Source organism: Ixodes scapularis, unplaced genomic scaffold, assembly GCF_016920785.2.
Source record: "Ixodes scapularis isolate PalLabHiFi unplaced genomic scaffold, ASM1692078v2 PGA_scaffold12__126_contigs__length_90152505, whole genome shotgun sequence".
In the NCBI taxonomy this organism is placed as follows: domain Eukaryota; kingdom Metazoa; phylum Arthropoda; class Arachnida; order Ixodida; family Ixodidae; genus Ixodes; species Ixodes scapularis.
Window position 1 is genome coordinate 83,810,440 of NW_024609838.1, and position 23,206 is coordinate 83,833,645.

Consider the following 23,206-nt stretch of genomic DNA (forward strand, 5'->3'; position numbering starts at 1 on the left):
TTTACCACATCCACAGGAGGAGGATGGCAAAAACCTTCAGACAAGGCAGCTTTAAAGGCGCAATGATGGTAGCTGGCAGGGATTTTGAAATCGCAAAATGTTATCTTTTCGGTTTTGGCGCTTGTTTAATCCTGCAGAAGGCAAAACCACCCCCATTTGCTCCATTTACCTTGGGTTGTTTGCTCATTTGTTCTGCTGTTTCAAAGAGAGAAAACGCTACACTTAACCGAGAAAAAAAAAAAATCTATCGCTTGTAAGCGCTTTTGTTAAAACGACATGGCTTTGGCGTGCCGATGCGCTTTAGCCGAGGAAGAGACCCAAAACATTTTTTTTGAAAGTAATTGATGCTTTTTTCAGAATCAGGTGATACTTTGATGGGCAGTGACAGGAGTGATCAAAAGCTGTGCGAATCCTGCTAGCGCTAGCATTCAATCAACTTCGGCACCTGTTCGTCAGTGGGACTCGGACCAAAAGTCCCGACTTAAGAGCAAGATATCGAACCTAAAAGTCGAGGAAATGTTTTGTCTTATTTTAATGCGAATCGCACATTTAAAATAGAAATTTGCTGTAGGTTCCCTTAAAAAGGCCCTGCAAGGACTTTTTTACTGGTTTTTAGTTTGCACTGGACCTGAGCGCATTGATTGTAGTAACTTTATTCAATTTTTCTTTTCTCGAATTTTGCTTTATTTTAAAAGTTATAGGCAAATTAAAATTACAAAAACAAGCAAAAAAATAACCTCCTTCATGTTTTCCTTGGTCGTGGCTTGAGTGCTCGTGAACTAGAGGGGTAGTGAGCTCAGCGAGCGCTCACGGCTGCCGCACTCCGTGTTGACGGCTCGAGAGGGCGCCAGTATAACATGTTTTGAATAGGCTGTATGAAGCAGGCAGCCAGGGTGACTCGCATTGCATTTGCTATACGATTCAACACTAATTCGGTATGACACTTCACTGGCCGCTACGACAGCAAACACAGGGTAAAGATCAGTTCAGAACGGGAGCCACTTCGCACTGCTATACCGCGAAATGGCCAAACCGCAAGACGGAGCTACTCGCCGAAGGCCTTCAAAACACTCAGAGCCGGTCGGATCCTCTAGTCTGTAAACGACTGCAGCGCCACCGCGTACATCCATGATCTTTTCGTGTCGGCGCCTGATCCCACTGCTCTTTTCTAGTATGCGCCGCCTTTTCCATTGCTTGGTGGCGGGTATGTCGACGGGTCATTTCTTGTTTCCATACTTTCTAAACTGCATTTGTTTCTTTTCTGATCTAAAATACTGAAGAAAGACTACTTTTATATGCAATTGAAACAATTCGTGCCACTTATATTTTGTATTTTGACTAAAAAGAAGCTTTTAGTGGCTCTGACCACTAATAAGCCCAGGACCAAAGACATCACATATCGTGCGCTTTCGGCAACGCGGGGTCGCCCCCGTAGATGGAGGAGGTCTCCACGTCGTCCGGTTAAAATATGACGCACTGATATTTAGTTACTCTCTCCGTGCCCGCTGGCTTGCCTGAACCCCAAGAGACGTGGAAAGTTGAAACTGCAAAAAAGGTAGACGCTTAAATATGATTGCAGGGCTCCTTTAAGAAATAATAGAGTGGGCAAGGGATAAAGTTTCGTAAAGAGTTTGAAACTGAAACCAAAAAAACTATAAGTTCTAAAATTTTCCGAACTGAAGTAAGGGTCGTAAAGTTTAATCAAGTTGTTATCGTGTTTCATTTTCTTTTTTGTACCTTTCTACAGGGTGATTCAAGGAGAGGCCAGGCTCTTTAAATCGACCACAAAATTTGGTTTCTTAACCTATCGCGCTACGACTTTGTGCAGCGTTGCTCACAGATGGTGCATTTTTTTCTTTTGTAAAATTTGCAAAGAGCGAACTTACTTGAGGAAAAAGTAAAGAAAGAAAAAGGCTTAGCTCCTATGGAAACGCAGCGACGCCACCGGTCTGCAAACAACACGGCGCCGTTTCGCACGGGAGACAAGAGATGGCGCAAGCGGTCGTAACGCCAACTGCCGCCAACGAACGAGCATACGACGCCGAGACCTGGCATCTTTAGTAGACAAGAAACTGCAGTTCCTTGTTACCGTGCCTGTTTTTGTTTCTGCAACTGTCGCCACCTGCGGAACACGCGCCGCTTTTGAGTCGAAAACATTGTCTGCTAAATACGCCGGCTCTCGGCGTATTTAGCTCGTTGGTCGGCGGCGTTTTTTGCGCCATCTCGTCTCCCGTGCGAAACTGCGCCGTGTTTGAAGACCGGTTACTTTTTCCTCGGGTAAATTCGCTCTTTGCAAATTTTACAAAAAAAAATGCACCATCTGTGGGCAACGCTGCACAAAGTCGTAGCGCGATAGGTTAAGAAACCGAATTTTGCTGTCAATTTAAAGAGCCTGGCCTCTTCTTGAATCACCTGTTAGAAACAACAACTTGTGGCACTTGTCAAATTTGGCAGGCAGAAAGCACCCATGTTCCTGGTACTAAGACTGAGCTTTGTAAAAAGCAAAGTAATACTACAATAACCTTTGTTCGGAAAAATAAATCGCCACCTTTTATATCTATAGGAAAGTCATGAAACGAGATAGACAATTGACTATACCTGTTTTCACCTCAAGAACTGCAGTAAAAAAGCGTCCAGCTCCACACAGAGCAATACTAATTCCCTCTTTATGTCGAGAATTAAAATGCATGTAGGTGCATTTTAGATTAGATATGTGTTATCACGGCATACAGGTTTCAGATGCCAAAAGCATAGCTTCTTCCTCCGACAACCAAATCTTGTAAAAGGTACTATTCATGGTGAATGAACAGTGTTTAAAACTTCCTTTTTTTTTTTTCTTTTTTTACGCGGAAATGAGTATAGTTTTATTCGAGCTAAACACACAAACAACCATGCAAAAAAAGGAATTGAAGTAGACTTTATAGACCTCTTCTATAAGGTCGCCACCATTTTAAGAGTCGCGGCGCCGACGATGCCGTCTAACGGTTTAATATTTCAAACACTGGCTGGTTCTGACACTGTTGCCTAGGTAGGCAACAGTGTGGGTGGGGGGAACTTGGCTATAGTGGGCTACAATAGGTAACTCGGCTGGAACTGGGCCAGTTGAACCGAGCTGCCTAATGGTAGGCCATCACCAGAACGTGTTTGGATGTCGGAACTCGAAGCTCTGGTTCGAGTGATTACTAAGTAGACTTGAGGCCAGCTGCCTTTGTCTTGCAGTCGTCAAACATGTTGGTACGCCAGAGGCAACATTACTAAACCACTCGGTTGGGAAACTGCCATAGAGACTGCTGTGAAAAAGTGGCACCGACCCATCCTCGAGAACCGAGCTAATGGCGATCAAAACGCCACCATTTCTCTCGCAGCGGCCACTGAAGGAATTGCACGTGACTTCTATTTTGGCTTTAATCGGCCATTATGACGCCGAAAGAGATACGGTGGAAGAGGTTACAGGGGTATCACCCCTGTCTCCCCAGCAGACGGGCCGCGAATTACTACCGAAGTTAGGGTACACGTAGGTCGGTACGCGCTACCTGAAATCACCGCTGAGGCATGGTTGTATAAAAACAATATTAATTGTGCCGCAAAACCTTGCAAACTAAATATCTTAAAAAACATCATGTGCCCACAATTTGGGCTAAAGTCCAATAAAAGTTACTACAAAAAGAGTTTTTTTCCGTTGGTTTTTACGCGAAAACATGCATATGAAAGTTCGAGGTGACCACAGTAAAGGCAAATAATAAAGGGTGGCGCTGTCATATTTAGCTCGGTTGCGGTGGACACCAGCAGCCCATGTTTCAATGGTGAGTTTCCCAACTGAGGGTTCTAGTAACTGACCAAAACCAAACTAAATAAAATAACAGCGCCACTCTTTAGCAACTAGTCATGAAAGTTCATTAGTTGATTAGTTGGCAGTATTTAACCCCTTTTGAGACGGGGGTGTCAGCAAACGTTCAGATTGCCGACACAGGTAAACGTTTTAGTTTCTTGTTTTGTTTTAGCTTTTCCAACTTTTGGGACACTTTCACTGATTTGCGATTGCGCGCAGTGTCTCCCACTGAACGAAAATGCATTTATATTGCTACTGGGCGATGGCGCCACCGGCCCTTGTGCGACCCCACCTGAACTGAGACTTGCAGACGTGCAGTTCCCGAGTGGCCGCTGTGGGAGAAATAGCGGCGTTGCAATCGTCATTCAGTTCTCGAGTATGGATCGAAGCCACTTTTTGAAAGCAATCTCTATGGCAGTTTCCCAACTGAGTTGTTCAAGTAATGTTGGCCAGAGGCAGACAACTAGGCCATCAAATTATTTTGTTGCAAACGACTGACACCAGCGTTCCGCATTCGAACGCGTTCGGCTGGTGCAGTGGAGAAGGCGACAAGGTTTAGGTATGCGATTATTCCAACCAGAACTCCGCCAAGTACTTTACCATGGGCAATACCATCCTACTCCCCGAAAATACAATGACCTCGGCACGGACAGGTTTGGCGCAGTTTAAATCGCTGGATGACCAGCAGCCTTGGGTTTTTCCTCGGAATCCTTTCAGACTTAAATTAGGTGTGTGGCACAAACTACCACCCGTTGCAAAGGGTATAGCCATTAACATCCATCCAGAGCTGTATATGGGGAGAGTCTGGCCAGTGGGTGAGGCAACGAAGGCGCTGGAGAGGAGAAAAGTGAAGGAAAGGGAGGAGTGTGCCTAAGGAGCGAGAGAGCAAGAAGGGAGCAAAGAGGAGATGACCGCCATTTTGACTCAACACGCTGTCGGCGAAGAGCACTTAATGCGTCATCTGCTACGGGCTTATTTCTTTTTCGTCTAATTGAAAGTTTGTGTTCAAATGTGGAGAAACTTCATTTAACGTTTTAAGCCACCGAGGAATAACACTATCATTTTCTTGCCAGAGCCTGCCAAATAAATGGAAATAACTGAAGAAATTTGGATGTCGATCCCATGCATTCCACCGGACGAATGAATGAAAATGGCGTACCCCCCCTGCCCAGCTGAGGGCAGCCAAGAGTTCATGTGCATGCGCTGACGCCTCTCGCTCTGCGCTGCAAGTTGATTGGCTCACCCGGGAGAGAGGGGCATTATGGCGGCGAGATCATAAACTGGCAAACTCTCCAATATATGGCTCTGCGTCCACCTAAAGCCCCTTCATGTTTCAAAAGTATTGCAAGGTGCGTCGAGGCACGTGCAACGTCAGGGTGTCTAGCGACCAGGAAAACCGGGAATTGTCAGGGAAATTTTAATTGCCGAAAACAAAATCGGAATTGATCAGGGATATTGTCAAAAAGCGAGCCCAGTCAGGGAAAATAAGTTGGAAACGCCATTGAGTGCCCTGAGCAAAGACTTAAGGACTTGGGGGCAAAAGTATTGACAATAAATTCTGCTTAGAGCGGAGCGCGGGCTCTGCTCACCCGACGTAGAGAGAGAGTGCTACCCGATGCAAAGGGGACAGCGGACAAATCCAGTCGAAGCCTTGGCTTGGATTGGATTGAGGGCACGACACTAGGCTGGATCCAGGTTAGAGCTGCTAGATTTAGTAGCAGATAGGAAATCCGCAGATAGGAAATCCGCCTTAAGCTGAAACTATCCAAAAGTGTGCGTCTGGTGGCCATGCCGCCATTTGGTTATGAACATGTGTGGTTTAGCTCCGTGTTTTCATTGCCTTTCTGGAAGTGGCCTCTTCACTGACGATGTCGGTGGCAAGAAAGTGCTCATTTAATCCTGGCTCGACGGACCCGAATATATCGGAATATGCAAGTTGGATTAAGCTCGTGCAAAATGATCTTCACAGTGCCCAATGCTCCATCCCTTGTGATGTATGGTCTTATATATTTAACCGCCTCTACAGTCGTCGGGGAATTTCACCCGAAATTGTCAGGGAAAACCTGGAAAAGTTGGGGAATTTCAAAATAATAATTTGCTAGATACCCTGAACGTGCAGTCCTTGGGAGGATCACGGCGACACAGTGCAGCACTGAGCTAGATTTCGGATGCCATGTTCTTCCCAGGAGTGGCACGTGTCTCGAACATTTCCACAACAATGAATGCCGCCACTTTTCCCTGGATAGAACGGCTTTACATCCACCCAGAGCCGTTTATTGGGAGAGTTTGGCCATACATTGGTTTGAATAGGCAAGCATCTCGGGGCCAACCACAGGCCTTGAAACAGTGCCTAGCGGTAGTCGTGAGCTCTAGATATGCGACACTGCACACCAGCTTAGAGCATATAAAGCTAAAGCTCGTGCTGCAGAACCCAGGGATCCTTGGTTAAAACCCCACCCCTGCCCGTTTCGATCTGGATGAGCATCGTACCAGCGTGCGGTCGTGTATCGCTACTGCGTGGTGCACGTTAAAAACCACAGGCTAGCGGTTGTACTGCACTGGCTAAATTTCTTATCTACAACTGGGAGACTCGTCGCCCGTTAAGGCAGACCAAGTTCTAGGCTTTATATACATATACACAACCCAAATTGGGGGATGGTGGCCGAGTGGGCTGAAGCGCACACCCAGCTCGACGCGCGTGGAGCGAAAGCTCGCGCTGCAGAACCCAGGGATCCTGGGTTCGAGCCCTACCCCTGCCCGTTTCGATCTGGATGAGCATCGTACCGGCGTGCGGTCGTGTATCACTACTGCGTGGTGCACATTAAAAACCCCAGGCTAGCGGTTGCACTGCACTGGCTAAATTGCTCATCTACAGCTGGGAGACTCGTCGCCCCTGTGAGGCAGACCAAGTTCTAGGCTGTATAAACATACACACAACCCAATTTTTTTTTCAACCCAAATTTAAAATATGCAACATGACTAATTTAAGCTGTTTTAGCGTCGCTAGAGTGAAAAGGTATAACTCTCGGTGACTGAAAACTTGGCGCATGTGAGGTTTTCGTCACGTCTATATTCAACGACAGAATGAACGAACGTGCGCTCCAAACCGGAGCCAACTTGCTAGAAACAGCGTCTCAGCTGAGACTGGGGTAAAGAAAGCACTGCCAAAGCCAGCACACAGGCCAAGCTGGACTCGATCCGCGTCTCAAGACGCTTGCACGCACCAGTTTTTACACATTTTCTTTCAGCCTGTCTCAGCTAAGACGCTGTTCTACCAAGCGAGCCCAGAGCAAACTGTTACCGAGATGCCGAGATTGAACGCTTCTATTTCACGCTTTAAATGTCGTTTTCAATATTGTGACGTCGCGGTCTGCTGATTGGTCGGCGCTGTGTCACCTATAGTTTCCGCTCTAACCGCGTGAGATTCGGTGCTGGTGAAGGCTTTTGCTCCGCCCATTGGCCAAACTCTCCCAATATACGACTCTGCATGCATCCATGGGGAGGCACCGCCTGTTTCTATGGAAGTTGCGGTTATGAGACATTCGTGCTGGTGGGCGAAAGGTGTGCCACAAGCCGTTTGGTTGATGCAAGTGTTTGCTCAATATGTGCTGTAGCTTGTTCCTTAAACATTGTTAAAACAAACAAGATTTTTTTTGTTTTTTTTTTTACTGGCGCGGCAAGACTCAATTTGCCAGAAAAATTAGCGCGATAGGCGCCAATTTTTTATATATATATATTTTTTTTAATTATATTTAGTAAGGTTGTTGGCTTGGTGTTCTGGCGGTCTTCTCCTCTCCCAGTTTTTCGGCGCATTACAAGTGCAATGTTCCAGTCTCGGAAAAGATCGGGATCCTTGGGCGTAGAAAATGGGTAGTTTAGATCCTTGCCCCGCAGATTTGTAGCATGTCTTGCAGAGTGGCGCATGTCAACTGGTGTCTTATGTTTTAATGTTTTATCCTCATTTATAAACAAGAAAGCATCATCGATTGTAGTCGATAAGTACCGGGTGAAGAGATTCTTCACGCCATGTCAATCAAACTTGTAAAAAGAACCACATACGAAAGAGCCAAGAAGGGGGAAGCACGAGGCGAATATATTCACTCAAAAGGAGCGACAAGAGAAACCGAAACCGTTTTGCCATGCGAAGCATGGTAACGCACTTCCTGTGGCTTGGGCTAGTTTTCCCCAGGAGAGTTAGCCGATCATAGCCACTGCCTCGCAATATCCGGTAGAGTTGTTTTGGATTCTGCTGTGATCCGTCGTGTGATATGGTGCGCTAGTCTTTGTAATATTGTATAAAATTATTGATACTGAACCCTCGCCGACTGTTGCCACCGACGAGGATGAGCCGGTACATCGAGGATCATTCCACGCACAAAATGTATAAGGACAGGAGAAGCTTTCGTAAGTGGAGCTTTTGTTTGTTCTGCCCGCGGTATGGGTTGGGTATTGTTCCTGTTGCCGACGAGCCACTGCGCGCAATCGTCACGGGGGCAGTGCGCTTGCTTGACTAACCTGAAGTTCGCGTGTCTTGCCAACACGTTAAGTGCCCAATTTTTCGGTGTTTCTCGCCCAGCTTCGATCATTCTGTGTAGCAGGAAGTTGAAGACGTGTCCAAGATGTCAAGGTCGGCGCTTTCGCACACTTTGTACCGCAGTGTCACTACTGGACGCTGTCGAGTTGGAATTCGAGGCTTTCCTCCAAGTTTCTACATTGTGCCACTTTTCATAGCTTGGTAGCGAGTTTTTGATCAGTTCCTTACCCGTCACGGTGGTTCCTGCTTCTGAGGGCTTCCGTTGCTTGTTGGGATCGTGACGGCTCGGAATTTGTTTGTTCTCTCCTCCTTTCACAATCACACGTCGGCCTTAGCTCGCGATCTCGGCACACCTTCCGACAACGTTCTTTATGTTTGCTGAGCGCCTTTGAGTCTTGACACCATATTTTACCTGGAAGTTCCGCGTCAGTGGTTGAAAGAGGATGTCAGCTTCCTTGCCCAGGTAGCGATCATTGTCTCATGCATTCTAGTATAATTATGTTCAATAAACGTTGAAATCTTCGTTTCTTTACATTTTTCATATAGTCGGAATTTGTTGGTTTTCCTCTGGTTTGTCTAAAATGAACTCGAATCAAATTTATTGTCACGTAAACACACAGTTCAGGTAGACATTGTATTGTCTTATTTACACACACATTTTAGTTTGTGCCTGGGCTGTTAGTGGCCTTACCTTTTATTCTTACACGACTTTTTTCTTTGTTTAAGCACCGGAAATGTCTAGCCAAAAACAAATGGCGATCCCATACTTTCTGCTGGCAACAAACGCACAGCTGTCATGTTTTCTCTTTGAGCCTTGTTCAGGAATCGTGTGACAATGTTTTCAAGGCGTTGTTTGAGGCTTTGCTGAACCACCGTATTGTTGACCTGTGCTGCCAAGCTCGTTTTGTTGTAAGTGAAGAAAAGCTCTTCCCACAAAGGCCTGCACTCTGTCCACTTAAGTAGAGTGGGTGTGACTGGATTCGCCTTCTCTCTTGCCTCCCCTCCAGCCTTTGCTTCTGCTAAACTGGAAAGAGTGGAGGGCTTTGCGAGAGGACCTTGTCCCGCTTTTTATAACCTGTAACCAGAGGTCGGCATTTTAGGTCGCCCTCACTCACCCTCACCCTCACAGCCACACTCACCTAAGCCCCTCACTCACCCTCACAGCTACACTCACCTTCAGCCCCTCACTCATCCTCACCCTCACAGTCACACTCACCTTCAGCCCTTCACTCACCCTCACTGAACCTCACGGCCCTCACGCCCCTCACTCACTCATGGCCCTCACGCCACTCACCGCCCTCACGCCACTCACCGCCCTCACGCCACTCACCTCCCTCACGGCCCTCACCGCCCTCACCGCCCTCACGGCCCTCACGCACTCATAGTCCTCACCGCCCTCACCGCCCTCACAGCCCTCACGCACTCATAGCCCTCACGCCACTCACCGCCCTCACGCCACTCACCGCCCTTGCGGCCTTCACACCCCTCACGCACTCATGGCCCTCACGCCACTCAGGCCAGCTTCAGATGGGGCAATTTCGCCCAGAAACTTTACGTCGCAACACCAGCAACACGGGCCGCCCGCGATCACACGCAGCAACCAATTGCTGCAATTTGCCATCGTCATCATAAAATTTTATTTTTCTTACATTATTTAGACACAATTACGCATTATAAACGTGTTTTTATGCATTTAAATCTCGTTAAGAATACTAATGCACCTTTCTGAAACAGTTTATTTATAAAAAAAACTATCGATTTCAAACCAGAACCAATCCTTTCGGTGTCATCATCACCGGCACGAGGTATCACGTGAAAATTTTGCGTCCCTGATTGGATGCAGCCGCTTCAAACATATTCAAATTGCTCCGAGTTGCTTGCTTATTTCGAGCCGGACCCGAACTCAGCAATTCGTGTCGATCTAGGGAAAGCTAGAGAACAACCCGCCATTAACACCAAAATTGCTGAGAAAGATGCTCGATCTGAAGGGCGCCTCACGCACTCACCGCCCTCACGCACTCATGGCCCTCACACCCGTCACGCATTCACCGCCCTCACACCACTCACGCACTCATGGCCCTCACGCCACTCACGCCTCTCATGCACTCACCGCCTCTCATGCACTCACCGCCCTCACCGCCCTCACGGCCGTCACCGCCCTCACGGCCGTCACCGCCCTCACGGCCGTCGCCGCCCTCACGGCCCTCACCGCCCTCACCGCCCTCACGGCCCTCACTGCCCTCACCGCCCTCACGGCCCTCACTCACCCTCACTCACCCTCACACTCATGAATTTTCCTGGTTCAGAAACTCACTCACCCTCACCTCACCTGTGAAGATGAGGGTGAGTGAGGGTGAGTGAGGGCCCTCATGAGTGAGGTTTGCCGAGGTATGCCTGTAACAGAGTTACGACAGAAGTCTTCCCAGATCTCCTACAGCTTGCCCTTCGAATTGCCGACCTTCAACAAAATGGCAGAATGACTTTGCATGAGTTCTCCCCTCTATGTTCTCAGGAATGAGGGTTAGACTAAAGTGTGCACTTTTCTAAGAAAGACTCGACCCCAGGGACAAGAGAATGTTTTCTGAATGCGCTCGCTGGGTTTGAGGCCACTCTTTCTGGCATCTCTGCTAACCCTAATCGAGAGGGCTGCAGTTTCAGTTAGAGCGACTGTACATGCTCCACTTGCGGAACAGATTATCGCGACAGTCTCCCAGTTTTTACCTGGAAGTATTGCGGGAGAAGCCAACGTTTCCCTTGCTTTTGTCGCGACAGGTGCGACAGATCCACAGCGCCTGCGCCATCTTACATCTCCCAAATCTCTCGAAAGAGCGCACATGTAGGCTTGGCCATCGCGGTCGTCGTGTTGTTCGCTTGCTCACGGCCTTTTTGAAACTGCGCTCGCACTATAGAAGTAACGCGATAACAGATATCTATATTGCGCACACAATATCCAAAGGTTCAAGAAGCATCCAGCTTGTCATATTTCAGTGGAAGATCTACATTTCGTGAGCATGAAGCGAAACATATCTTCTGCTCCTTCGCAAAGTGACTTCCCTGCAAGCGCGAAAGTAAAGTTTGGCGCATGTGACCCCTTCTTTGCTCATGAGGAGCTGCCAGTGAAAGGAAAAGAAAGGCAATAGTCTGGCTCCGCCATTTGTTAACTTTGATTTTTGTAGCTGCAGCCTGTGTAGGCACAATTTCAGAAACTGCTGGCTGCGAAGCAATTCTGTTTTTGCTCTATTTTTTGCATTTTATGGCGCATATATTTTCTTAAAGCCATGGAGAGTGCACTGTATCATCTTTGGGGGTTAAAACCAACAACTGTATGCTATTTTAGTCGAGAACGCGCACGACGAAACGAATGAGACGGAAAGGTTTGTTTTATCTCGTGCTAATTTCAGTTCATATTCTAATTCAGTTCATATAACTATCGAAAGTAATTGACAACGGAGGATAGTCGAGAGAAATGGGTATTCGTCGCGTACAGATTGCGCATGAGCCGAAGTATACGATCCGCCTCTCGTATAGAATACAGCGAGTCTTAATGTATGAATAATACATTGTACATAATACGTGGTGCCACTTAATTCTAGCAAGATTTACTCGCGAAACATCTCAGATAAAGCAGCACGTCCAGTCAACTGAATCGACATAAGTCATTTGACGAGGATTGAACGGAACCCAAGAGGAACTCTCTTCGAAGCATGTTCGGAAAGAGCTTGCTTTTTGCACGGCATCGAAGCAGACGAATGAAGGCGACTTATCTGACTCCTACCCCAAACCCTACGAGCTATTCTGGGCCAATGCCAAGGACTCTAGGGATTATCTCGACGGAGAACAATTCTTCTGGTTCACAACATCGCGCATTCCGGGCCGTTCGACCTTGTTTCCTTTGTTAGTTTCCCCGAAACGCCGAGCAGAAACTACGAGTGGTGGTTCTTACGGTGGAAGATAATGGCAGAAGGTTACATGTCGCGAATAAAGGTATTAAAGTTGAAACTTCCAGAAAAAGCCGGAACACTCGGAATTTACAAGACAATTAAATGCTCCTAGAGCCACCGGCGTGGCGGTGGCTCTAGGAGCATTTCTTGAAAGGTGCATAGGACTGCCGAGTAAGTGCTCGCTAATTGCGGCAACAAACGAAGGGACAACGCGCAGCGGCGACGAGGTGCGCGAGAAGTATGCCAAAGGCATGAGGCTCGGTTTTAACTTTGGCTTTGTTCGTGCTTAAGGTGAAGTAGGCAAGTGCCAGAACTATGAAGTGTTCTGGCGTATTTTTGTTAACGAACAAAGTTATCCCATATTTCTCAATTGCATGTGCTTGTGCAGTTGCTGGCAGAGTGAAAATGGCAGAACGTGTCTTTGGAGTGCCCCTAGCATGCGCTCCATGCCCTCCGCCGTACCCTGGCTACGTGCACGTTCTCGAAGTGCACGAGACACCGACGCATTGTCGGAGGTGCTCGTGCTGGATGTCTGGAGCTCCTCCGTGCGGTTCTAACCCCATCGGTGACTATAGATGGTATTCTGGGCACTTCCGGCCGGCGTTACACGGGCCAGAAATACTTTCCAGTTCGGGTATTGTTTGCAAGCTTTTAAAGGGCGATACCTCGGCCAAGTTTCGTCTGTTGTGTAACTTGATTGTCATCTTGCGGTGCTGTGCGCGTCCTGTGGCTACCGAGATGCTGTAGCGTTATGCAACTGGCTGTGCAGCTTTGATTTGGCACGTCTCCGCTAAACAATTGATGCCGTGGTCATCGGGGTTGTAAGAATCTAAAACCGTCCTTTCACATTCACTTTTAAAACGTCTCCACGTGAATATCGTATGCGAGATTGCCGCGGAAGGCCGCCGTCGTCATAATGACGACATCTTTGCTCGTCGTCGAAGACGCACCGCTTGCTTTTTGCCAGGTACTGCCACGAGCGGCACAATCCTTCACACCCGTCTTGAACGACGTCTGACAAGGGTAGGTGGTCTGCATTGGCCAGCTCGAACACTCGTGGCGACGACACGTGGTTGATGAAACGACGTGGAGACGTCCAACCTCATTGACTGTTTCTCGTCTAAATGGCCAGCTTTTCAGTGGGCCGTCAGACAGGGCCATATAACTTTCACCGTGGAAACCAAATAAAAAGAGCACCAGAGTTTATTCGTGGCCTCACACGATCTAGGTACACTCGCCGATCCATGGTGCATCATTTTCTCGACATACCTTTTCAGATATTCCGCCTAGAAAATCTTCAAAGACACGCTGCTCATTCTCGCTCATCGAAACACGCAAAATGCGGGCCCACTGGAAGTATTCCAGGGTCCAAAGGTTCCACCGGTTGTCCTATTCTATTACTTCATTTGAATGGCATTGTAACAAAACGTTACAATGAGAATTGCTCAAGGTCTGATACCGCCAACTTGTTCCACTAAATGAGTACACGTGTCATCCGAGCAACACAACCCGTCGCGTAAAAATGCCTCCAAGCAGAACCATGGATGCCCATAGTGCGCTGCTCATGCTGTTATTATGCCCTTGCAAAGTTTGTGGGAAATTACAAAATCGTTCAAATTTATGCAAAAAAAAAGTATTTGGAATGCAGTAACATTTGACACGCTTAAAAACAATTTGCTTTTTGTTTAATATTTTTTTTAAATCCTGCAAACCTTTAACATTGTATAACGCTTCATATATATTTTATTTTTGATTTAGCACATTAGCATGTGTTATATGCTTGCCGGTTTTTTATATCTGTGCTTCGCTGTATGCAGGAGATGCAGCTTAACTAAGCAAAATACACCGCAAATATTCAGTCATGCACACAAGCCTTTTATCTATGGAAAGAAAGTAATTCAGGTGAGTTTAAGTAATTGAGGCCAGGAGGAATTCACAATTAGCTCATGCAGAGCATGTCACTCAATTATTGTTTGGCAAAAAATAAGGAGAGTATTTAAAGATATTGCTCTAGTTGGTTACTGGTTTGGGGCGATTGCTCTAGTATTACCAGAGTCCTTCAATACCCTACTTGTCACGAAACTTCGGCCAAAGCTTGGTACAGGGTCGATAGCGGCTGTGAGGTGTTCTCGGAGGGGTCATTTTCGTTTGGCCGCTCCACTCTTAGTGTGCCACCCCAGATTCGGGATTACAAGTACTTTTAGAAAACATTTTTTTATACATCAAAATTTTGTTTCGCCTGTGTTTGACCACTGTATGCAAACACCGGTCATTTTCAATGGATCTCGCGGGGTCGCTCCTCAATAAGCGTCGCCCAATTGGTGTGTGCTTGGCTTGTCTTCCAAGGAGCGACACAAGAGGACAGCGAATGGGTTTACTGTGCTGCCCAGTTGCCCGTCCTCGAGAGCCGGCGTCCTCGAGAGCCGGCAGTCCGGACCCGCTGACCCTGGTTGTCGTTCGGAGCTCGCAGTTAGTGTCCGTGTCTGGGCTTGCAGATCGTTCTTCCCATGCCGGCGCTGCGTAGGCTAGCCGTTCCGGGCCGTCGTAGCCCGAGTCTCGCTGCAAAACTACTTTGGGAACGTCGTGGCCTCGGCCGGTACGGTCAGGCTATGGCCACGACGTTCCCACTCCGGGAACGTCGTGGCTTAGGCCGGTACGGTTCGCCGTTCCCGCCGGTCTGAACCTCGCTGGCGGACTGCTTTGTGGATCGCCACGGGCCAGACCCACCGGCTCCATCGTTCCTCCCGGCCCCAACCTCGCGCGGCACGGTCCGTCCGACGCCAGCTCGTGCCTCCTCGGCCAACCGCTTGTCACGTGCCCTCCGCCCCATCGTCTTCCTCCCTCGTCTCCCACAATCTCTAGCAAGAAAACTCTCATAGAATCATGGAAGCTTTTTTCGGTTGTCTGCCAAGAAAACCAGGGTTTTGCGTGCTAATAAGAGCTAGGCAATTGAGCGTGCTGGTTTTGAGTGCGTATACTAGATAGCGCTAGTCGCGGCGCTGAATTCTTAGTTTAGTTTGGAGCAAAAAAAAAAAAGGAATAAAAATTAAATTAATTTGGAGATTGTTGCCAATATATAAGGTTGAGCAGTTGATTGAGTGTACAGAGCCAAAGACGCTTAAGTTAACGAGAAACGCTGCCAGTGCGATGACTCGCTATCTCGATTTATTCCGAAATTCCGACGCTCTTGCAGGTTGCCAGAGTCCCAGCAGTGTAGGTTAGACGGACTGCCCCTAGCCTTCCCTGTCGACGCTAGCGCCGTGCATGGCCGCGTACCAAGCTCTCCGATAGCGTTCTGAAGTTTAGTGATCAGCAGCATATTGAAGGACTCTGGTGTTACTCACCCTTTGGGAGTTTGATGTTGAGGGTTACAGGTACGGTTGAGGATCAACCTTTGTCATTCTATTTTGCTCTAGTGTATAGCTCTAGTGTATAGTGTATAATCTTCTATTTCTGGCTGGGTTTCTGGGGTAGAAAATTTTATGTGGCATCCTTTGAAAGCAGAATAACAGAACCAGGGACACTCATGCTATCCTTAATTCTATTCTTGCTGTCAAGTAAAATGAAATGTGAAAAGCTATCACCGTGTGCTCGCAGCTTCATTAGAACTGCTGGCAGACTCTGCGTTATCTGACAGGTGTCTTTGCTGGTTAGCACTGTGCCTAACAATATGTCTTATTCAGCATTCACCGTGTGCTGTTCCTAGCCTAATTGTAACTTTTATTACAGCTGCCCGCCAATTGTTATGATGGCTGTTATGAGATTCAAAATATTACGTGGTATTGCGATTTTTATAATTCTAGGTTTTGCAAACCATTTCTACTTCCACTCCCAATTTATTCTCCCCTGAACGTAAAGCCTCGTGGCACTGTGGGTATCCGAATATATAAATAGATCAACAATGACATAGCATAGTACATGCCTTTTAACGAGGAACGTACTGGATGCAGTTGTTTAATGCTTTGAGGCATTTTAGCAGCATTGAATACGGAACTAATTTACTACGTGGCTGGCCACCTGCTAGGAGGCGGCATCAATAGCTACACTTTCAAAACTTCTGCTTTGAAAAGACACAGCTGTTTTTTTTAGACGCACTGGATGGGTGGATGAATGGGTGGATGCTAACGTCTGTACCTTTTATATCAAGCGGTAGCTTGCACCACCTAACCTACCGTACCATACTGAGCATCCGCCCATTGCACACTAAGCTCACCCTTAAATGTTGCAACATCTTAAAAAATATGTGCTGTACAAATATAGATAAAATTTGTAACTTAACAAGCGGCCATCCCCCACTTTTTTGCTATTATCTCAAAATTTTAGTGGGCGCTTGATCGGTACTTTACGGTAAGAACTAAAAACCAAAAGTATGACTCGTCCCTTCGCTGTTTTTAGCCAATTCGCTTCCCCTCTGCAATCTTGTAAGTATCATCAGGTAGTGGGGATATCACCAGGATGGCCAGTGGGAGATCGGGCAAAAAAACTAAAAACGTCGCTTCCCACCTTTTCCCCCCACGTGGGAGTCGCCGATTTTCCTCCGGTCAAACCTAGTCGGCATTGCCCCAGCACCGGAGCCACGCTGGAGTTCCAGTTTTCATCCATCCTGCCTGTGCCCAGCTGTGTTAGTTATTTGCATGTCATTCAGTTCTCCCTAGATAATTTCCACCAGTCTTCTAATCTCCTCTTTGTTATTAAAATGCACTTATCCTCCATTCTTCCATTCTCGCCTGCAAACCCCAGTGCTCTAACTAAATCTGTCGCCCCCTCCGGGAGGGCAGGAGCAAGTCTTGTGCACCTCAGCACCGTATGTTCTGTTGTCTCATCTTCCTTTGGCAGACGGCTTACCGTGTATCTATTTCGTCATACTTTGTCGTATATGTCCTAATCCTCAATACTCCTGTTCTAGCCTCGAATAACAATGAGCTCCCTTGTCAATTATCGTACCAATGTTCTTTCCTTATTTCCTCTTTTCGCCCCCCTGCATAGTTAAAACTGATTTTCCCTGCATTCTTTTCTCCGAAATCTTTTGTCTCAACTTCTTTTACTTCCTTTCTCACAGAGGTGGTCTGTTCTGCATCCACACGTGACGGTTGGTATTTTAATTTTAGTTTTCGGTCTGTCCATTTAGTGTTCAAACTTTTCATGTCCAGATGCTTATATACTTTTCTCGCCATCGTGTATTCTGAATTGTGTCCAGTCTTTGTTCAAATTTCAATTTACTGATAGCCTCTCTATCTTCGGTAGATGTCCATCCAGCCCATGTCTCCCTGCTCTCCATCATTTGGTGTATTCCCATGTGCCTCCAGTGCCAGTCTGCCCACGCTCCTCTGCCGGGTCTCTAAACTCAACTGGTCCTCAGATTTCACGCATAATACCGCAGAGCCAAAAGAGAACCCTGGTACCGTAACTCCTTTCCATACCCCCCCTGACAACTTCATATCAATTGTAATTCCGTAGTGCCCTATGCTTCATAATTGCTGCATTCCTTTTTCTTTCTTCAGCACATTTTCTTCCTGTTCTAAGTATTGTTTTTCCTCATTCAGCCATACCCCTAGCGTAAAATAGCAGAAAAACACCCACCCCACTTCCACTAAAAACTCAATTCATCTTGACATGAGCGCTTGTCCAGTGTAATTGGGCGCTTAACGTATAATTTGCAGAATTCCCAAATTCAGAACGCCTTAATAGTGGGCGCTTCCGCAGTATTTTACGGTAGGTGTTTATACTTCCCTATGTCTTCTAATGAAACGTCTTGAATTTTCAGCAGGCCCCCCTTCTCGTTATAAACCATTATTCCCAACTTGTCGCTACTGAATTTCAAGCCCAGAGAAGCTCCTTCCTCTCCACAGATCTAAATCTCTTCTGTAATGTATCCCGGCCATCTGCTAACAGCAGAATGTCTTCTGGATAGAACATTCCGGATATAGCTTGATTTACTTTTTTCTCTCTTTCTATATATTCAGTTGATTTCAATTGTTTATTTTTTGGCCTTCCAGCCAACAATGCCCCATACAAGCTGCCAAAGACAGCTTGACAGTGGTCTGGGAAATATATGCTTTGCAATTCTAAAACGCTTTCTTAAGAAACGCAGCAAATATATTCATCTATGTGCCATGTCTGACAGAATTATTGTAAGTGCATCACTAGGAATTTCCTTCCCATACTATATACATCAATATTATTAGTAGCTAAATGGTTAAGTAATGAGGGCAGACGATATGTGATTGACTGATAAGCATAATTAGTGCGGGCTCAGGGTATGATCCATCTTTCCGAAAGGCGCGTGTGATATGACACATCAAAACCAAAATTGCACTCTTCTAATTTCTTTTCCCTTCTACTCGGTTATATCATAAAAAGCGGAGGTGGTAGGGGACAACCCTGCCAGAGTCCTTGTTATTTCTGACTCTTTAAATTTTCATAATTGCCATTAAAACAGACAGAAAAAAAAAGGAATGCATGGCAATTGTTCTTTGCCACCTGCAATTGAGAAGTCACTTCCCACTGACTATGACGGGCTTTCTGGTTCAATTAGAATCATTATAAGCCTCTGCAAAAATGCAAAGGTTCGAGAGAAGGTATGGGTGTCTTTTTGTGTCTGCACCTGAAGACCCGTCCACATTCTTGCCTTTGCTTTTACGACCAAGTTCTTGTGATATCGTACGATGAGAGAACACCCTGGCGTGCTGGCGCCACCTACAAAGTGGCCCTGGAACTACATTTCACTAGAGCGAAGGTTTATTTGCCAGATCAAGTGTATGCACCATATTTTCCGGTGTATAAGACGCACCGCCGAAAATCATGGAAAAGAAGTATCTTATGTATGAGACACATCATTGTATAAGACGCACCCCCACTTTTCGCAAGTTTCTAAGTAAAAAAATTGGCATAAAGACGCATTATTGAAAATTTTGGAAAAAAAAAGTGTGTCTTCTACACCGGAAAATGCGGTACTATTTATGAGAAATGGTTGTTTATAACATTGCCGAAATGTTTTCAAGCCAAGAAAGAATGAACAACGCATGACAAAACTAGGAAATACGAAGAAACTGAAAGTGTTCCCACCCGATAGATGGCCAGTGTGTTCCTCTTTGCGAGAGATTTTAAGAGGTGTTAAAGAATGCGGTCTTTAGCAGTCATAAGTGTGTGAACCAGCGTTTCACAGTACTTTGTGGCAGTTGTTTAGCCAAAACATTTGGAAATGGGTGTCTGGTCTGCCTTTCCCTATGGGATTTATTTAATAAATCCAATAAAATTTAATAAATCCAATAAATCCAAAATAAATGTAATAAAAATGGGTACCTTTTATAAGTTTGAGATACTTTGATCAATTTGATTTTGAGTTTAGAGCAATGATGGGGGCAGTTTCTGTAAGATTGTTTTAATCTGCTTTAGTAATGCTTTTTTTTGTTTTTGTTGCGAGGCTTTGAAGACATATTTTTCAATAAAAAGAGCAAAGATCTCCTTTTAAATTTTTCGCCAAACTAGTTTCCTCTAGATAGAACAAGCATCCCACTTCAGGAGCCAAAAAAAAATGTGTTTGTGATTGTGTGCTTGGAGCACGTGGGGCAAAAGCTCATGCTGCAGTACCTAGGGATTCTGGATTGACTTCCCACCCCTGCCGGTTTCGATCTGGATGCGCATCCTACCAGCGTATGTTTGCGTCATCTCTACTGCATGATGCGTGTTAAAGATACAGGCTAGCAGTCGTACTGCTACAGCCAAATTGCTCATCAGCTGTGGAAACACGCACTGACCCGCTGTCTAAGTATCCCTACACATATTGCTTTTCTGAGATTGAAAGTTGCTAGTTTTCGAAGCGGCAGTTCTTTAATCGAACGAGTAACAGTGCGAGCTCTGAGCAGGAATGCTGTTCTTACTGGGCCCGCACACGATTATAATCTGCGACGGCACACCACTGTCTTCATTATTTATGGTTTTAGGCTTTTGTTTTTCCTTCCAGATCCAATGGGAACTTTTGGTAATATTACTGGGGGAATTTCCTTTGAACAGTTTAACTGCAGTGGGAGCTTTGGTTAGCATATATCGAGGCAGTGAGCTTCTGGTGTTGACAGCTGAAATATTGACACACAACCTCTAATATCTGCATGGCAGGAGATCCCATTATTTTTTTCCTCTCCCAAATTGTGACTCCAATCTACTTTTCTGCACCAGTGTAGGGAGATGTTGCTACAAGGGTCACTATATCCTGTTGCAGGTTAAGAAAGGCTGAAGCACACCTTTTCCAGTTTTACGACTGAACGCTAGTGTAAGAGGTGCGAGAGCAGGCAGGTCGACTTGCCACCCCTCCAGCGTTCGCTCGGCCAAAGTGAAAGGGGTGGAGGGCTTTGTGGGAGGAAATTGTCCTGCTTTCCTTGACCAGCAACGGAGTATAGGGTAGTTTTGAGGCACTCATCACTGATTGAAGATATTTTTCTTCCCACAATTGCACCTTCTTTAAGTATTCTTCCTGACATCGCACAGGCCAGTCCATCCGTCTAAACAAATTCTGGAGGCACTGAGGCCACAGACTATCATGCAATGTAACTAAGTGCCCTTGGTAGGCTGTGACCACATCTTCAGGGGTCGTAAATTTCCGTCCATGCAGCTTTTTCTCCACCATTGAGTATATAAAGAAGTCGCACGATGCGAGGTCTTGTTTGTAGAGTGAATTGGAGATCAGTTCCACAGGAGTGCCTTTGAGTAAGTTGAGCGTCGTGTCGTGGTGCTGTGCAGCTGAATTTCCCTCAAATCGGGTCTCGGTCGCCTCCTGATTCTCTTTTGAGGCTGCTGGCAGGCAAGCGGTGGTGTGCCCTTGTGTGCCAACTGTGGCCATGTGTCCACAGGTTGGGAAGAATGTTGCCTCCATCTTCTTTTCAATACTTTGCCTATTGACCTTCAGAGGTGGGATCTCTCCAGGGAAGATCCTAACGAATGATCGACACTTTATTTCGAGATCGTACGGTAGACTTGGATTTAGTTGTTCCTCATCACTGTGTTGGATACACTCCGAGAGTTGCAACTGTGAAATCTGCGTGTCATCTCTTCGTACCATTCCACCTGTGCCTGCTTTTTAGCTTCCATCGAATTCTGTAGCACCCAGCGAGATTAAATTTTTGTCAGGCAAAGGTGTCTTTGAAGAATCATTGAAAAACTTGGCGTATCAATCTTCAAGTCGTCTTGACAGCACTGGAACTCGAGCGAGGGCTCACAGTGCAATGTCCCCAAAGTATGTTACATCCGTTGCGGCGATTCTGACTTAATTAACTCATCGTCAGAATTGTAAAGCTTCATCACTCAAAAATTTCCTATCTCGACGTCCATGGCCAAGGCCGAAACGAAGGGACGTCTTGTAATCTGTCAAAAGTCCATGTACAACTCTAGGTGGCATTGTCGTGGCTCATAAGGTTTGTGCTAAAAAAAAGATGAGGCTTGATTTTGCCTCCACCTTTTCTGTTTGCCGCATCTCAATACTTTTCTAATGACTCTCAAATATTGAATACGCTTATACTGTAAACTACCGCAGAAACACCCACTTCATTCAAGCTTTCACTATTAATATTTCGCAAACTTGGGAATTCAGCAAACTATGCGTTAAGCGCCCGATTTGACTGGACAAGCGTCCATGCCTTGACTAACCCAATTTTCAGCGAAAGTGGGGTGGGCATTTCCCTGGTATTTTATTGTAGTCTTGCAACTCAAGAAGGTAGGGCGAGGCAAAAGAAGGTTGGGAAGGAGGAAGCAGATGGAACTCTGCTACCTCCTCCACGGCCTTCCTTTTCCTTGCCCTACCTTAGATGTTGTGAGACTGTAATAAAAAAGAAAAACACGCAAGAGTTCTAAGTCACTTTTTTTTTGTTGTAGGCTTTACGATTGACAGTTTCCAGCATGTCTTGTCATTGACTGTATGTCCCTTTTGCAGTGCAGCGTAAGCAGGATGTGGATGCAATCCGGCTCGAGCACCCCACAAAGATTCCCGTAAGTGCCTTCCGTTGCCCTCACTCCGTTTTACCGTAAGTATGGTGTCTGGAATGCGTCTCTGACTGGTTTATTCACTGCATCCTAAGGAGTGGTCCCTCCATTTTCGCCAGACGGTGACGCAGAAGTGTTGCGCCACTGCCGGCCGCAGTCCTCGCGGTGTCGCAATGGCCGCGGTGGTTGTGGGAAGCGCCCATTCTGCTGCAGGCCGCTCTCCATCTTGATGGTCCACAAAAGCCTTGGCAGCCAGTAGTCAAGCCTCCGCGACGATAAGGACGCTCAAACGCTCATACTTCTAGCACCAACCACCAGAATTGTGACATCTGACAGCATGAAACTCTCGCTGCAGCGACGTCTTTTGTGGACCACTTTTGGTTGGCTCCTCAGGACCACCCCAGGACCACTTTTGGTTGGCTCCTCAGGACCGCTTTTGGTTGACTCCTGAGGACCACTTTTGGTTGGCTCCTCAGGACCACTTTTGGTTGACTCCTCAGGACCACCCCAGGACCACTTTTGACGTATGGGCAGGGGGAGGAAGCTAAACATGCCTGTCGGTGTACTCTTACCAGGGACCGTAAGTGTGAGCAAGGGTGAGATTACACAAGCGATTGGCTCGCACTACGTGGGCCACACGCTCTGCAGGCATGCTCAAAGCTTGAGACTCGGTCTTGTAGCTTTGACTTTGTTCTTGTTTATAGTGAAATGGAAGATAGTGTTGACTACCACACCGCTACGAAGGATTCTCGCTCGATGCTTATACCTGGCAAGGCTTCAGTCTCTTAAACCGTGGTACCAGTTACGTGCAGGGACGGTGTGGTACGCCAGCCACGTCGTTTTATGTTCTGACTGTGCTCGCTTGGCCATTTAAAATGCATCATAAATTTTTCTCGATTTTATTTTCTTTATTATAAACTCCCGTAAGGA

At 46.5% G+C, this 23,206-nt stretch overlaps 1 protein-coding gene across 1 annotated transcript in view; it reads left to right on the forward strand.

Moving 5' to 3' along the window:
* Window positions 1–8,037: 8,037 nt before the first annotated feature.
* Window positions 8,038–23,206, forward strand: part of LOC115319052 (microtubule-associated proteins 1A/1B light chain 3A) — a 32,514-nt gene continuing 17,345 nt past the window's right edge. Inside the window, exons 1-2 of the mRNA XM_029978824.4 lie at window positions 8,038–8,233; window positions 22,227–22,282. Of these exons, the coding sequence (XP_029834684.1) occupies window positions 8,173–8,233; window positions 22,227–22,282 (117 nt within the window). The 5' untranslated portion in view covers window positions 8,038–8,172. The remainder of the gene's footprint in view (window positions 8,234–22,226; window positions 22,283–23,206) is intronic.